This window comes from Haplochromis burtoni, unplaced genomic scaffold (assembly GCF_018398535.1).
Source record: "Haplochromis burtoni strain Fernald_Lab_line unplaced genomic scaffold, NCSU_Asbu1 Contig_165, whole genome shotgun sequence".
Taxonomy (NCBI): domain Eukaryota; kingdom Metazoa; phylum Chordata; class Actinopteri; order Cichliformes; family Cichlidae; genus Haplochromis; species Haplochromis burtoni.
This window is the reverse complement of record NW_024582526.1, coordinates 1,308,108-1,323,821: the sequence shown is the minus strand read 5'-3', so window position 1 is coordinate 1,323,821 and position 15,714 is coordinate 1,308,108. Positions and strand designations below refer to the sequence as shown.

The window sequence follows — 15,714 nt, the reverse complement described above, 5'->3', positions numbered from 1 at the left end:
ATAACGGTGTACAGAAAGAATTGAACGCGCACGGGCAGGAATGTTGAGAGCGCGAGCAACACATTGCGAGCAAGCGCAAATGCAAAAACTGAGCGAGATGGGCTGCTACTGTGTGTGGATAATAGCAAACACTGAAATACATTTTTTGCACGCAGCAATGAATTTTGTTCACTCAAATTTAGCTTTTCTTCGCTCAAAATACATTTCTCCTCAAAATGCAACACTTGCACCTGCAATTTTTTTTTAAGTCCGCTCAAATTTTTTTTACGTGCGCTCAGAATAGTGGCACAAAAATAACGCCATAGTGGGAGACATGAAACTATCCTGAGAGAACAGGCGTCTTCCCGTGGCAGACCAACGCACAGACCGACCAACTGACAGTCTGACTATCCATCCCTGTTTTTCCCCTTGTCTCTCTCTGCTCTCTTTAATATCCCCTCACCTCCAACTGGTTGTGACTGCCTGGGTTTTTCCTTCACACTTTCACTAAGTGCTTCCTCACAAGGGATTGTGCAATTCTTTCTAATATTATAGGGTGAGTGTTATTCAGAACTGTTGCTGTATAAATAAAACTGAATTGAATTCAAGGAACACTTGGTGTGCATATGGAATAAGGATACAAGTACTGCACTTTATCTGGGCAGCATGTCTGCTGCTGGCTTGTCACAATCACTGTGACAATATACAGTACAGCACACTCCAGGCAGTCACTCGTATTTTTTCTGCCAGGAAATGTTACAGCTGCAGACACGGCCTACAGCACTACTACTCACACCAGAGACTGGTATCAACACTTCCATCCATCTCCTAGAAACACAACAGAATAAGCACACGTCAAACTTTAAGTCAGCAAAATGAGCTTTACAGGTGTCACAGGCCACACTACTGTCAGAGCACAGTTATTCTCTCTCAGATTCAACCATCTGATACATCTTTACTTCAGTATGGGATCCATTTTCTAGTCAATATGCCTTCTATTTAAAAGGCAGTTTAAACAATGTTGCTAGCGTATCTTTGTGTGAGTGTTTGAGTGAGCGGGTCAAACAGCTAAAATATGTATGCTATTAAAATGTGCAGGCCAAGACAAGCTCTCTCATGTATGCTGAGCTAAGCAAAGTTCATCAACAGGAATAAACAGTATTTGGTCTCTATGAGATGTGGGGGAGTAAAAACCTTAGGAGACCAAACTTCCTCTTCCGTGAGGCTGTTTTAAGAGTTCTAGTAAAAGAAGAATAAAGGTAACGTAAGACATGCAGCCTGTTGCAGAGCTCGCTAAAACTATCAGAGCATGCAGCAATTACAGGTAGCTGGGATTATTATGTGAATAACAGCGCACGGATGACAACAATCATTATCAACCATGAAAACAGTCTTTACTTTTATTCCTCAGACTGCAAGTCATAGAATGACTCGGCATCAATCAACATTACTCACACTAAGACACAACATAGACACGGAAAGAAAAAGACAGACCGACTTCTTCTTTTTCTTATTATCAGTCACGTATATGTGGCTCCAGTGTAGGAAGATCATGAGAAAAGGTATACACATTTAAACAGTGAATAAAATACTACATGAACTTTAAAAGTTGGGCCGTTATGCATGAGAAAATGCATTATTTAAAAAACAAAAACAAACCAAAAAAACCCCCATTAGCACATTTTAAATTTGATGGTAGCAACATGTCATGTTTGCCACTGTGCAGCATTTAAAAACAACAGCACCCAGGCTCTTCAAAAACTATTTCAAGATTTGAATTCAGCTGATCTTTGGACGGTAGAACTTTAAGCTGGATTTGAAGATAACACAGTAAGTGGTGTGAGTCAGTGCACTGACTTCCATGACAGAATCACGGCTGATTTCACGTATAGTGCCGTATGAGGTTCCGGAGCTCAGGGGAGATTGAGCTCTGTCCTCTCTCCAAAATCTCTGACTCTTGATATCTCATGTACTGTTGGTGATGAGATATTCAGAGTTGTATTTTTATATTGAGGAACATTATTTTGAAATTGTTCCACAACTCGTGAATGTATTTTTTGTAGAATCATTGCATTCTGTTTTTATTTCCTTTCATACTCTAGCACTGCCTCCAGCCCTGAGGTCCTCCTGCCAGCCATTTGTCATGTGTGAGAATACATATCAGCAACAGATCACCTTCTAATCAGCATCAGAAGGCTCCAGTTACTGGAATCTGCCAGACACAAATCTGAATTCAGAAGCTGCTCTGTGTTTATTTTCTCCTCCGCCCAGCACTGTGTGGATGGCACAGCATGCACCCAGCAACAACCAAGCTGATTTCTTGCATTCATCCCACACTCAGCTGTTTAGCTTAAGGATATTAACCCAGGGGCTGAAGCAGTGACCTCTGACTGACAAACCACCCAAGAGGCTGAGCTAGCTTTACCCCTGCCAGACTTCAGAGTGAGCCCCAAACACAGCTGGAAAATCTTCCTGTGTTTGTGTGTCATTTTCCCACATGATCACTCAAAATGAAAAATAACACAGATCCAGTGCTGTCATACGTAAGAAAATTTTTGCTAGTGACTTTTACTCTGGTTTTATCTGTTTTTTTTTGGACATGTGAAGAGCATATAAATCTGAAAACTGCACTTCAATAAAAGCTTTTTTTTACCTTTTAGTTAATAACCTTTTAGTTATTGCACACAGATCATTTTGGATATCAACACTTGGTTAAAGGACTTAATCTATAAGTCCATCCTGTAGCTGTGTTCTTCCAGCTACAGCCACAGAGTGTGTGATCCTGTGCACCTGTGTTATAGTAGTTCAGAGCAGAAATCTGAGGTCTTCGTCTGCAGCGGTCAAGTTCAGTCAAGTCTCAAAGAAGAGGGAGGAGTCGTCCGGTGTTTGTTTTACCTCAGAGTGTGAGAAATGAGAGCAGGTGCCCAGGTGCAGGGTATGTAGCTTTGATCAGTCAGACACAGAACAGTTCACAGAGAATTAACTCAAATGTTGGCATAAATTCAGCGCATGATAAAAATGTTGCTCCTAGTCAATAGTCGAATGGATACTAGCATTCCGCTAACACTCAAACTGACATCAAAGTGTCAGAAATATGTACAGTAGCATTACTTTTAATCATTTCTTTGTAGCCATGAGACTGGTGTTGCTTATGACCCTTTAACTGGTGGTATGGCTGCTGGCCCAGCTTTAATGAACACCAGGCACACTAATTGCAGCATGTTCAAGTACTGACACATAAAACATTAATGAGAAACACAGCCACTGAATTAAACTGTCTTTGCAGGACAGATATTAGTCATCCTACTGTTATTTTTTTTCTTCCACGTCCACATTTGCATTCTTATACTCTGCTATAGCTACAGACTAAAACTCTGATTACATGTCCAAAATAATCCTGATTTAACTGGTGGCAGAACTTCAGTTCATCTTTTGTCTGAAACAAAGTGTTTCAATTAGAATCAGCATACTTTATTAATCTCTAAGGAAATTATGTGGGTTACAGTTGCTACAGTATAAATAACAGTAACAGACTAAACTATTTAGCAACACAACATGTTACAAATTTAAGAAATTTAAGAAATAGCACAATTCACTTGTGTCCCTTTAATACCACTGTCACTGCCTATTCAGAAATCAGTTCGTTCTATGCCTTTCACAATAAAAAGGCATATGCACTGCTGTTGAAATGATGTTGAAAATATGCAAAAGGAATTACGAATTGGACTCTAAATAAAATCTTACAAAATAAAAGATAAAAAAGGGAGAAACATATCTAATATATGGCGGAAATTAAATACATGACTGAATGTATCGGTTTTTCCATTTTAGTAACAAATATAAGTTAATTATCCATGAAAAAACTTATTTAAAAGCCTTCATCATCCATTACATTATGAAGAAACAATATGATGAATGAATACAATGTACTACATATAACATTTATATTATGTTGGTTGCGTTGTTAAAGTCTCACTAAACTTGTTTTTAGGTATTTAGCATATTTAATTCTAGTGTTCCTTTTCTCTATTCTGTATTTAAGCAGAAACACATGCACAAACAGAGCGAGTGAGAGAGAACAGAACATTTTCTAATACAAAGCTCAGGTCATCAACTTCACCATTAGCTCAGTTACATTAAAGTAAAAGCACCAACCTCTCTGCAATTTGGAAAAGTCCATCTTTCCCCAGTGATTGTGCTCATTTTTTCCCCTTTTCTTTGGCAGTTGGAGACTGACTGCAAGTCGTTGCCCAGAGGCTGAGCATGAAACACCCTCAACAACACTTTGATCACAGGGTGATGGCTCAGGTTATCTGATGGCAAGCTACTGCTCTCAAAACAATAGCTGTCAGACTCAGACCGACTGTAATCACTCTCAGACAGATTGATGGAATTTTGCAAATAACTGCCATCTAATTTATGAATGATGACAGATGGCCAACACGTTACAGTCGATCTAAATGATTAGAGAAAATCCAAAATAAATTAATGTGCGTCCAGTTCTTGTGTTTGTCAGGCATTAACGACGTGTGCTGTACAATCTGTACAAAAAAACAGTTCAAAGAAATCATTAAAAGACCAAAATTACCGTGATATCCACGCCCATGATGAGTACATAAACTTCTGATCACAACTGTAGCTGACAGAAGATAAGTCCAATAGTTCGTTTTAGAGCCACAGCTGCATGCTTCTGCTCCACAGATGGTGTTTGAGACAAGCTACTGGTTTTGATGAGCTACTCTGATCCATCACTGATCAGAGGAAAAATATATCATAACAGGATCTGAGGATTTTATCTTTCACACAGCTGACCTGGGACAAGGCTTTTCTTATTACAACAACATGTAATTAGTATCAAATATTTTTGGCTACTGTGCATATTTTAGCAAGGTGTTCCAGGACTGTTAGAGCCGTTTCAACATGTATTTTCTGCAGATGGGACAACATCAATCACACTTGCAGTCCTATTGTGTCAAACTGGTCTGTTTTCAGCACAGCACAAAGAAAAGTCAATCTCTTGTTTTTAACCAAACGGCTCTGTGACAAAACAAATAGACCAATTAAGGCTGAAGAGAACTGTTTTCTATATTCAAGCACAGTTCCAGTAATGCTCTGCACGAGAGTGAATAAACACACATGTTTCCGTTTACTCCATAAGGAGACACAGTCCTCCGAGTGAATACACATGGTGTGTATGCACGCTTTTATTTATGAGGTAAAAGATGGCCTGTCCAAGTCTGGAAAAAAGACCCACGCTATTTCTGGCTCCTGCAGCCTGCTGAGTGCTGAGATCATTATTTAGAACCAGCTGCAGAGTCGGCAGAGGAGATGTGGGTCAGAGGGGCAGGAGGACGACCAAGTCTTCATGAATCCCTGTTACCTTGGAACAGAGGCGGAGCAGCACAGGCGCTCTAAGACATATAATGTTGTCACTGTTCCAGTGGTTTTGACTGCCTCGTGCCACCACAGCACATACACGCCCACACAACACACAATTACAGCTCAACCAAACAGCCGGTCTGCCCAGCAGGTGTGAACTCCAGCTGGATGTACAGTGCAGCCCGATTCTGTGTCCTCACATTCAGCTGTGAGAGGTTTAGCAGCAGCTTTCCAAGAGTGACCAAACCACTGGTATTAACTGAAAACTTTGTTTCACTGGAAAAAAATAGTGGTTAAAAACAGTCCAGAGCATGATTACCATTGATTGCGTCCACACTGGGTCACCAGGCCATATTTCCTATTACATTCCTAAACAAATCGTTAACAATGTTTTATCATTTCCTGGAGTAAACGTGTTCAGATTTAAACTTGGCTCATCTCAAAATCTCACACATGTCCAGCACTACTGCAGTTTTGATTTTGCAGAGGATGTAATCCAGCTTGACACATTTCTTCTTTAACGAACTGGATTATTTTGTATAAAGATCAAGGAAACATACTGACAGTACAAAGTAACACGGCAGTGCTGACTGCAGGTCTCTGGAGAATCAACCATCATAATACTAAAGTGGAAGCAGCTCTGTGGGTGTGACTCTTACCCAGGGACGTTTCACTGTCGAGCATGTCTGAGTGAGAGAGAGCTGCCACTTTAACCTGCTGACGAAGCCACTGATGTGATGTTAGTGGCTTCGTCAGCATGGCTGCAATGACAGCAACATTAACACACTTGTCTGGTCAATATTTCAATCCCAACATTCACATGCTGACACAGCCCAACAGCACAACTGTAAAATCAATAATAAGTGATAAAAACTTTACAGCAATATAGTGAATAAGACGCCACAAACACAATCTGGTTGCCTTTGACTGAAGTTAAATACTGATGGTAACCAAGAACACAGGCTGACTATAAGATAGACCGGTCGGGATTATAGCCTCCACACTGCAGAGCAGCAATAATCTAATAAACATCGCAAGTTATATCAACTGAAACCAAACCTCTATCACCACATTCTTCAAACTACATGTCAGATTAACTCGCTGATAGCTCCAGCTCTCTCAAATGTGGATCTAATATGCAAATTTTCTTGCAGCCTCACTTGCAGGAATAACTGTTCCAAATAAATATTTTTTTAATCTTGTACCGGGTCTCACTGAAGCCATTCAACTAATCTTCTCCGAAACAAACCGTTTCAGCTCCCTTCACCCTTCATTGGAGCCAGATTTCTTCTGAATGGCTGTCCCTTACAAAGTTTGTACAGCAAGTGGATGGGTCTTCTGTGCTCACGACCAGAGCTGTGTGTCTAAGAAGACCTTGAAGACCTTCCACTTGTCAGTGACATCACACAGAGGCAAAACGTTCTGAAATTGAGTATTTAAAGCAGTCTGAAGCCTGAGCTTTAGACTCACAGAGATTACTTTTAAATAAACTGACTTCATTATTCAAAATGGTCAAAAACTTTGATATGAGCATCCACAGAGAAAATGAGCTATCAGCCTGATTTTCCCAGGTGTCAGACTATGAGCAGCTCACTCTCTGTGATGAATCTCAGTGAAACAAGAGCTGAGGGGCTCAAAGCACCCCTTAGCAGTATTCCAGTGGTCACCTAATGGTGTTATATTAACATTATTGTTATTATTATTGTAATTCTTGTGTCTTACACAAGGTCCACAATAATTAACTGACACATTTAGAGGAGTGCAAGGAGCAAAGCATGGAGGAGGTGTCCTGTTTAGAATCATTAGGACCTCATTACAGTTTGACACAGGGAGAAAGGCAGGAGAGAGGAGGAGAGGGACAGAAGGTAGTGGACTGTTAACATTTAATGACTGCTTATGGACGATCAGTACAAACAAACAGCCATTATGCATCTGTGTATTGAGCTTGTCCAGCCTCGCCACTGACTGAACGAAAGACTTCTGTTTCTACTGACTGTAGACAAATAGAGGCAGGCATTGTGTAACAGGATCGCGCCAAAGCCGGCCCCACTGGCACAAAGCGCTCTCTGTGGTTTCACAGGAACAGCCGTTGGCTTGGGGATGAGCCAGTGGGTCTCCTTCAGCCAGGAGGTCTCACATCAGAACTCAAAGTCTTGGACCGAGTGTTTTGGGAACACAACGGCAGATACACCCTGAGCCAAACCTGGATTTTCATACCAAGTCTTGGTTCTCTCTGGGCATCAGATTACAGCTGGGACAGTCAATGAGAGGACAAGAGATCTTTCTTATATAGTCTGAATACTTAGCTAAGATTTGATTGCAACTAAATGATGTCACAGTGCATTGGTTTCTGGATACCACATTTAACTCTTTACCCCTTGGACACCTACCAGAGGACCACTGGTCCTCTTTTCTAAACTCAGATGTTTCTGTCATATTTCAGGCCTGCGGCCAGAATAAGCATCAGATGTTAGTGAGGGTGATCTCTGTCTACACAGTTTAATAGGGCTTGGAAAAAGCCTGGAACTTGTTCTATTTAATGATATATACAGAGGTTTCAAAACTTCCTATTATGGCTACAGGTGAGATGATCACCAAATGGGAGCAAGAGTAATTTTTCTGGGGTCAAAAGTAACTATATCTGGACAAAAGCATGGTTACCAAATTATCAGCTAAGGATAGCAAGACTGGTTAGTAGGCTGTACTACAGCCTACTAACCAGTCTTGCCGCTGTAGTCATTAACTGTTAGGTAGGTAGATATAGAAAATTCACATGGCCATCGTAACATCACCAATATCCCCCTTTTTGAATGGTTTGTACCACAAAGTGGTCACCCCAGATAATTACATTAAAAATGCTCCAAAAGGCACCAACACTGGAAATCAATGAGAGGTCCAGGTTCACTCACGTCAATAATGGTGGCCCAAGTTGGGCATTTTAACAAAGTAGTCTACGGTAGTTGACTTTGTTTCCTTTATGTGGCTACTACAGGAACTGCTGTTTTGTTGCACGCATTGGTTTCCTTTTTCCACACCAACAGCAAACATGTACTGAATCTTTTCAACAGACATGCCCCCAGAGGCAGATAGCAAAGAAAACAGGAGATGAACATTAGACCCATTACTTTTGCAGCTGCTCCTTTGATCTAGTTTGGTGAGTAAAGAGAGCAGCTCTGCAGGTGACTGTTTGAGTTTACCCAGAAAAGCTGGGTTGGTTTCAATGCAGTCAGAACAAGGTCAAACCACCAAGACACACCCAGAGCAGGCATGGGACGTGACTCACTATTGTTAATGTGGATTACCCAACCCACAACAAGCATCGCAGATCTAAAGAGTCTTGATGTGTTCCTGTTCAGTGCCCTCTGAGGTGTGGTCTCTCGCCAGCTTTAGCTCAAACTACTCCTTCATGACAAGTACAGAAACTCCACAGAATCACATACAAGAATTACCCTAACATCACCCTGCAAGCACGATCCTCGAAGGAATATGTCAGAGGTCTTCCTACCTGAGCAGAGGATGCCTTTGTGTCGAGCACAGGAGAAGTCGTCGCACTCGCAGAAGCTGCCGTAGATCTTTCCGAACTCCGATTCATAGCACAGGCACTGGTTGCAGCTGCACTCGCCTCGTCCACTGCAGATCTGTTTGCCCTCGGATTCCCGGCAGGCGCTGAGAAACATGTTGCTTGTCTCACCCTCCTGGCATTCACAGCGGGCACCCAGGTAGCCGGGCTCACATTGGCAAGTCCCACAGTTATAAGTACCTGCAAGGAAAAGGTTTCTTTAACTTCACTTTTCCTTCATTTCTGTTATACACACACACACACACACACACACACACAGTCATGACTGCTCATATTAAACATTGTCAGATTCAAATAATGAGGTCAGCATATGTACAACCAAAAGCTAAGACTGCTCCACACACTGAGACTCCGAGTTCTTTTCTACTCTTGCTCTGTATAAGGTCAGTGAGAGCAGAAGTTTTTAATGGTGTACCCCATGGTCATCTCAGGCACACGGCTTTGGCTGTGAGAGCAGAAGCGCCACCGACCTGCTGTTGAAATGCACTGTGTGCGAGGAGCTACTGCTAATCAGAGAAAGGTTAAAATTAAAGGAAAGTTTAAAAGCTAAAACAGCTTGTTTCAGAAAAAGAATGAACAGAACAAGATATCTTAGGTATTACTTATATTAGTGAATGCAAAGCTACTAAAAATATGGAGCTGGAAATGAGCTTAAAGGGTCTACTTTTAAGTTATACTGAGGAATTATTTTGTCACATTTGAATGTTCGCTTGGATTTCCATTGATGTTCTTTGCTAGCTTACAGGCATTAGCATAAAGCAAACAATATATCAGAAACAACCAACTGGTCCCTGTGTTTTAACACCTGACGGTAAACATGCCTGACATCTGGGACCATCTTTACTGGTGTAACTGTCATAACAATAACCAGTTACTCCCAAACATGCTAATGACAACTCACAATGTGTATAAACCAGGCTAGCCAAATCTGGTTTGGCCAAGCTAGCCACTGTAACTGTGTTCTCCAAAATCATCAACTCACCTTCAGTTGCAAAGATTTGAGACTTCAGGAAGAATTGCTGCATCTAATGGGGACCGTAATAATTGTTTTTAAAATTAATAACAAGCTTTTCAAAAACCTGCTTCATTCTCTGGATTTTCATAGCCCAGTTTGATTGGCTAATGACAGAAGTTAGCACATTCAAATAAACTTTATTTGCCTCATGCTTGTGATTGAAATGTTGAACATTTCTCACCTTCTCACCTATTTTTTGTGTTGTTCTGCAGATTATATGGGTTGGAGCAGGCAGTTCTGTAAGATGTATGCCAGATAAAGTTTGAGAGCCATTTGGATGAATGGCTTTAACCTCCTAACAGTGTTTCAGAAAGCAGCGCAGCAGTGGTTTCTCTGCATTTCGTGTTTTTTTAATCTAACTAAAGAAAAGGCAGGACTGAATGTAAAAAGGGGTCATGTCATTTTGGACTGATTCCCACATGTTCCTTCAAGCTTTAGTTTCCTGCAGCACGAATATGTTGGCCTGTACACTTTAGTTTACAGTAAACAACACTATCAGTCAAATTTCCAAGTGGAGTAAGGGGAAGAAAAGATGAGTAGTTATTCTTCTTGGAAGTTCGGGAAAAAAAACATGAAAACTCTTACATGATCAGCTGTTTGGGTTTATAAATGAAGATTTAATAGTAGTAAATAAATATGAATTGTTAAAGTTATACCTATGGAGCTGCAGATGACGCTATTGTTTTGTGCATTCCGGCTGCAGCCGCAGTCACACTCGTAATCCACGGCCACTTCCAGGCGGTCTTTAAAGCCCACCGGCTTGATTGTGAATCTGTGGTCAGTCCCATGGGGAGGACAGCTCCTCGCCTCCACACTGACGTTGAACGAGACCTTAAAAAAACAGAGTGATGTTCTCAGAAAGGAAAGATACCAATACTGACAAACTGACCTCCAGTTCACTCGCTGGAAGTTCATGTCAGGTTCAAATGGTCAAATGTGCTTTTTAAAAAAAGTAGCAGCCTCATGAGGCCTTATTTATCTCTGATATCTCTGCTCAGCTTTTGTTTCCTTACTCCCAAATGACCTGATCCCACCCTGCATCAAACACAGTGAGTTGCCAGCCAGCCAGCACATGACCCCGTGGTGTCACATTTACATCAGTGGGCTTGTTTCACTCCAGAGACGAATTTACATAGCTCAGTTGCAGAGAAACTGGGACAGGAGATCTACACCCATTTAATTGCTCTGAGGAAGGAAGTTATGACAAGAGAAACCAAACCCCAGGCATGCCTTTATCATCAAACATAAGTCTGTTTTTCTGGCACTCTCCTGACAGTCGGCTCAGTGTAAAGTTCAATTTTCTCTGCGATTAAAATTGTGCTGTTGACAAGAGTTTTTTTGGACTTAAATGATCCAGAGACTGTACAAGTGTATGACAGAGTCTCATAAAGAGAAGCACAAAGTGGACAGTGATACGTGTTCCAGTGGTTTGGCTCTGTCCTTGAGTTCTGTGGAGCAGAAATAAAAACAAAAGTTATGAAGTTAAACAGCCAGAGGAGCTTGCAAAGAAAAGAGTCTGGACTTCTTTAAGTTACTTGAAGATGTTTCACCTTTCATCCGAGAAGCTTCTTCAGTTCTAAGGTCAAATGGTGGAGAGTCCCAGATATAAACCTACGTCTTCAAGTAACTTAAAGAAGTCCAGACGCTTTTCTTTGCAAGCTCCTTTGACTACGATGACCTGGATAACTGAGAACCTTCACAGACTTAAACAGCCAGAGTTCAACAGTAATTGGCAGGTGTTCACATCCATATCTGATAAACACACCCTGCTGACTTTTACACTGATAGGCTAAGAGATTAATGAGTCTGAAGTGCACGCAGCTGGCAAAGAGAGAAGAGGGTTGGAAATTCTTAACTATTTTGTTTTTAAGATGAAAACTGACCAGAGGGGATGCAACATTTTCTGCTTCAAAGCTCTAACTAGAAGCACCTGAAAATTTGATGTCTCGCACAAAGAGAAATGCACCAATCCTTTGCTCTGTCAGGCATGGGGGGGGAGCAAAGCGGTTGGGAGACTTTGGGAGGCATTCAACGCGTGCTACACCAGCAAGTGCTGTTTGCTTGCAGCAGCTTTGAGCAAACTGTGGTCAAATGAGATGATGTCACGCTTGATGTTGCCTCGAAAGAATGATTCCTCTTCCTCAAAAGGGACAAATCTGTATCATGATATTAGTATCATGACTCAATAAGTTGGATCATCTCATCCTGAGACCTATCCTGTTGCATATGTGCTAGAGAAACTGAGACATGATGGTGGTGGTTGTTGGTGTTGTTTTGGTGTGAAGGGATGAGGCTTGGGGGGGATACAACCATCTTTAGCAACCACAAATCAAGCAGTCCCGGGCTATGTAAACTTGCAATCAATGTAAAGTTTCTCATCTCGTCTGTATAATAAGCTACAAGCTAATCTTTGGGTTAGCATCTTGCCCAAGGACATCTGGCATGCAGCCTGGAGCAGACGAGGATCGAGCCACCAACCTTCTGACTAGCCGTTCTACCACTTGAGCTACACCCACCTCATGTAACTCCAGAAGTTCCAACACCACAAACACAATAAAGAGGTCAAGTTCAGTGACTCCAGGTGAAAAGGTGGGAGCCAACTTGATTAACAAAATACCTGTCAATCAAAGTGGCCTAAAGCTTTAAACATCAACAAATTCCAAATGGATGTGATGAAAAAACAAAACAGACTCTTCATAGAGTTGTTATGAAGGCATAAACCATTTACAGAGGCAACCAATGTATGTGATATCCATACAGTTTTGGTTATTTTTTTTTTTTTAAATGTACACTTTTTATTATTATTTAGTATTATGTTGCGTTTTAGCGAGCAAATAATTAGTGTAGAAAGAAACAAGTGAAAACAGCTCTTCATATTAGAGGCAGCAAACTAGATTCTGTCCAGAGTTGGCAAATGTTAGTTTTGGTAGTATCATGATGTTGAACGAAAAAGGATGACAATTAGTGACATCTGCTACAGATAGCTACATAGCCAGTTCTGTGTGTTCCTTCACTTGTTTATGATGCTTGATAAAAAAGACGATATGACGCAGTACCATCGGGGAATGGCACCAGAGGAACGCTTGTCACATTAGTCCAGCATACAGGAAGAGAATACATCACATGTTGCCCAAAAAGCCCCTCTACTTTAACATTAACAAGTTAATGAGGAACACAATTAAATTTACTGTAAATGTGAGTCGCGAGGAGGCCAGTTCACCCAGTCATGTGGCTTGTTAGGAGAACTATGAAGCTGAAATGGAAATGGGCAAAAATGTGAGAGGAAGTCGTAGTAGGGCACTTTAGGAGAGATGGGTGCAGAAAGACCGAGCTCACTGAGAAAACTATGTAGTTGATCGTTTAATCTAATTCAAGGAGAGATGCAGGGAGTCAGAATGGGGAAGTGACAAAATTGTATCCAACAGTTTCACCAAGAATTTCTTCCTGGCAGAAAAACACAGCAGCGTTGCTGTGGATAGCTCTGTTTTGATGATGGAATTCTTATGACTGCCTGAATTCAGTTAAGTGGGATAAAAACAGTGGTTATGGTCAAACAAAACCACACATAACCAGGTTCAAATGCTTCTGCCTCATTTGGAAATAAATCTTTAAAGAACCCGTGGTATGTTAGCACAGACTTTCATTCATATGCATGAGCCCTTTCAGTCCTGCAGTTGTGTGAATGAAACCGTGAAAACCATGCTCCTTTAACTATACTCCAGCTAGCATTTCTCCTACTGCCAGCTTCGCTCTTTCATGCTGTGCAGTTTCACAGGCCTCCTCATGCCTACTTTTGTGCAAAGTCATTGAGATGCGACGACAAGCTCCGTCAGACTCACAGGGTCCCAGTGACTGACACCTGGGCACTGCAATGGCCCATTCCCTCAGTAAAGACTGGGAAACGTAGCCCCAAGCAGAATAAGCTGCTACCCTTCATCTCCTTTCACTGCAAAGGACAAAAGACATGAGCAAGCCCCATCACCCAAGAGCTCTCTTACATTCACTGTTTTGAGGTTTTTTTTTCCCTGACACAATGACCCTAAACTGCTCATTCCCATCCCAAAACCTTCCCAGGAAAATAAAGTGGCCAAGAGAAGAGCACAGGGGGTTTTCAGAGAAGCATTCTACCCTGCTGAAGTCTTGCTGTGTGACGCATGTATCAAACTACCCCTCGCTAACATTTTCAAAAGATTCAGATCTCAATTGAGGCCTGTACAGAATACAAAGTGACTGCCACGAAGAGCCCAGTGCAAAACTCAAAACAATTAAGATGTACTGTAACCACCTGTCACCTGAAAAGACCCCCAAATGCTAAAGGCAAGGCTGTGAAAAACACATAAGTAACACAAAATGTTAAAGTGTAAGTCCATTAAAATTACTCTGTATGTTGTCACCAAACATACAAAAAAAACTCACCTTGGTTAACTCAGAATAAAAGATGGATGTAAATACTATAATGTCACAAACTGGTTCGTGGACTAACACAATGAAGTATTGAGGTTGGCATAACCAGATAGCTAAGTTTCAGCTAACCGAGAAGGACTGCTCAACAACAACCTTTATTTATAGAGCACATTTAAAAACCAGCGGTATACCAAAGTGCTTAACATAAGAGACAACCTCTCATAGACTATAAAGGTTAAACATACACCAGCTAAAAAATGCAAAAAATATAGCAATAAATTACTGGAATTTCAAGCCAGGCCTGCTCATGTCTTTTGTCCTTTGCAGTGAAAGGAGATGAAGGGTAGCAGCTTGAAGTGGATCTGACATTGTACTCTGATACTTGGTGAATAAACTCCTGTGCGACGTGAGAACGTAATCAAACTGTTTAACTGAGGGAAAGTATGATTTTTAGGACCCTTGAGCCTAACATTAGCAAGCTTAATGTAAACTTATAACCAGCTGTTATTGTTGTTTAGCTGGTTCTTGTCAGCTGTCCAGAAACCAACAGTTGCTCATATATTCCCAACAATGTCATGATTACCTGCAGATTAAACATGCATGTCTGAGGGCACTGAGCGCTCGAGTATAAAAGCTCTATATAAAAACCTTCCCTGCCACTGCATTTAAATATATATAATAATATAAATATATAGGGAAACTGTTTGCAGTTTCCACAAACCAGTGCTCAAAGGTATTGATTTATGAGTATGCATGAGTTTGTTGGAAGATTTAATTACACTCTATTCTTTGTATATTTATCAATATAATATCTTCTTTTTATATTAAATAATCTTAAAATTGCTGAAAGTCTTAACTTTAAGATGAGTTAAGACTGAAAATAAAACTTCTCAATCTTAACAAACTTTTCAGTCTAGTACCTGCTACAGGGCATGCTGCAGCAGGTACTACTAGCAGGTAGGAAGAAAATCCAGAAAGTCCAGTTTGAGTAAGAGACTGGTGAGCTGGGTTTTTGTTGCAGTACTACTGTTGGTCTGAACACAGGATAGAGACGGGGATGAACCATAATGTGTTTCCCACAGCTATATCCACTGTGAACTGAATCCAGTCTCAATTCCAACTCACAGGAAGTCACCCCAAGAGGGTCCCACTGTGCGTTTTCTTGTTTGCTTAGGTGTTGACAGGAATTATTAATATCACTTTGGCCAGAATAGAATACGTTTGCCATAACTTGGCATTGCTGTGTACTCAGATTTATTATTATTTCAGCAAGTAACCGTCAACAATCACCTGATATCACTAACTGAACTGCAGTGCACCTGCTGAAGTTTAAACTAAAGGCAGAGGCCGTAGGTGT

At 41.1% G+C, this 15,714-nt stretch overlaps 1 protein-coding gene across 1 annotated transcript in view; it reads right to left on the bottom strand.

The window, feature by feature from the left end:
• Window positions 1-15,714, bottom strand: part of itgb5 (integrin, beta 5) — a 54,988-nt gene that overhangs the window by 28,274 nt on the left and 11,000 nt on the right. The window contains exons 10-11 of the mRNA XM_005933431.3: window positions 10,610-10,784; window positions 8,864-9,118 (exon numbers count right to left, since the gene is read on the bottom strand). Coding sequence (XP_005933493.1) covers window positions 8,864-9,118; window positions 10,610-10,784 — 430 coding nt within the window. The remainder of the gene's footprint in view (window positions 1-8,863; window positions 9,119-10,609; window positions 10,785-15,714) is intronic.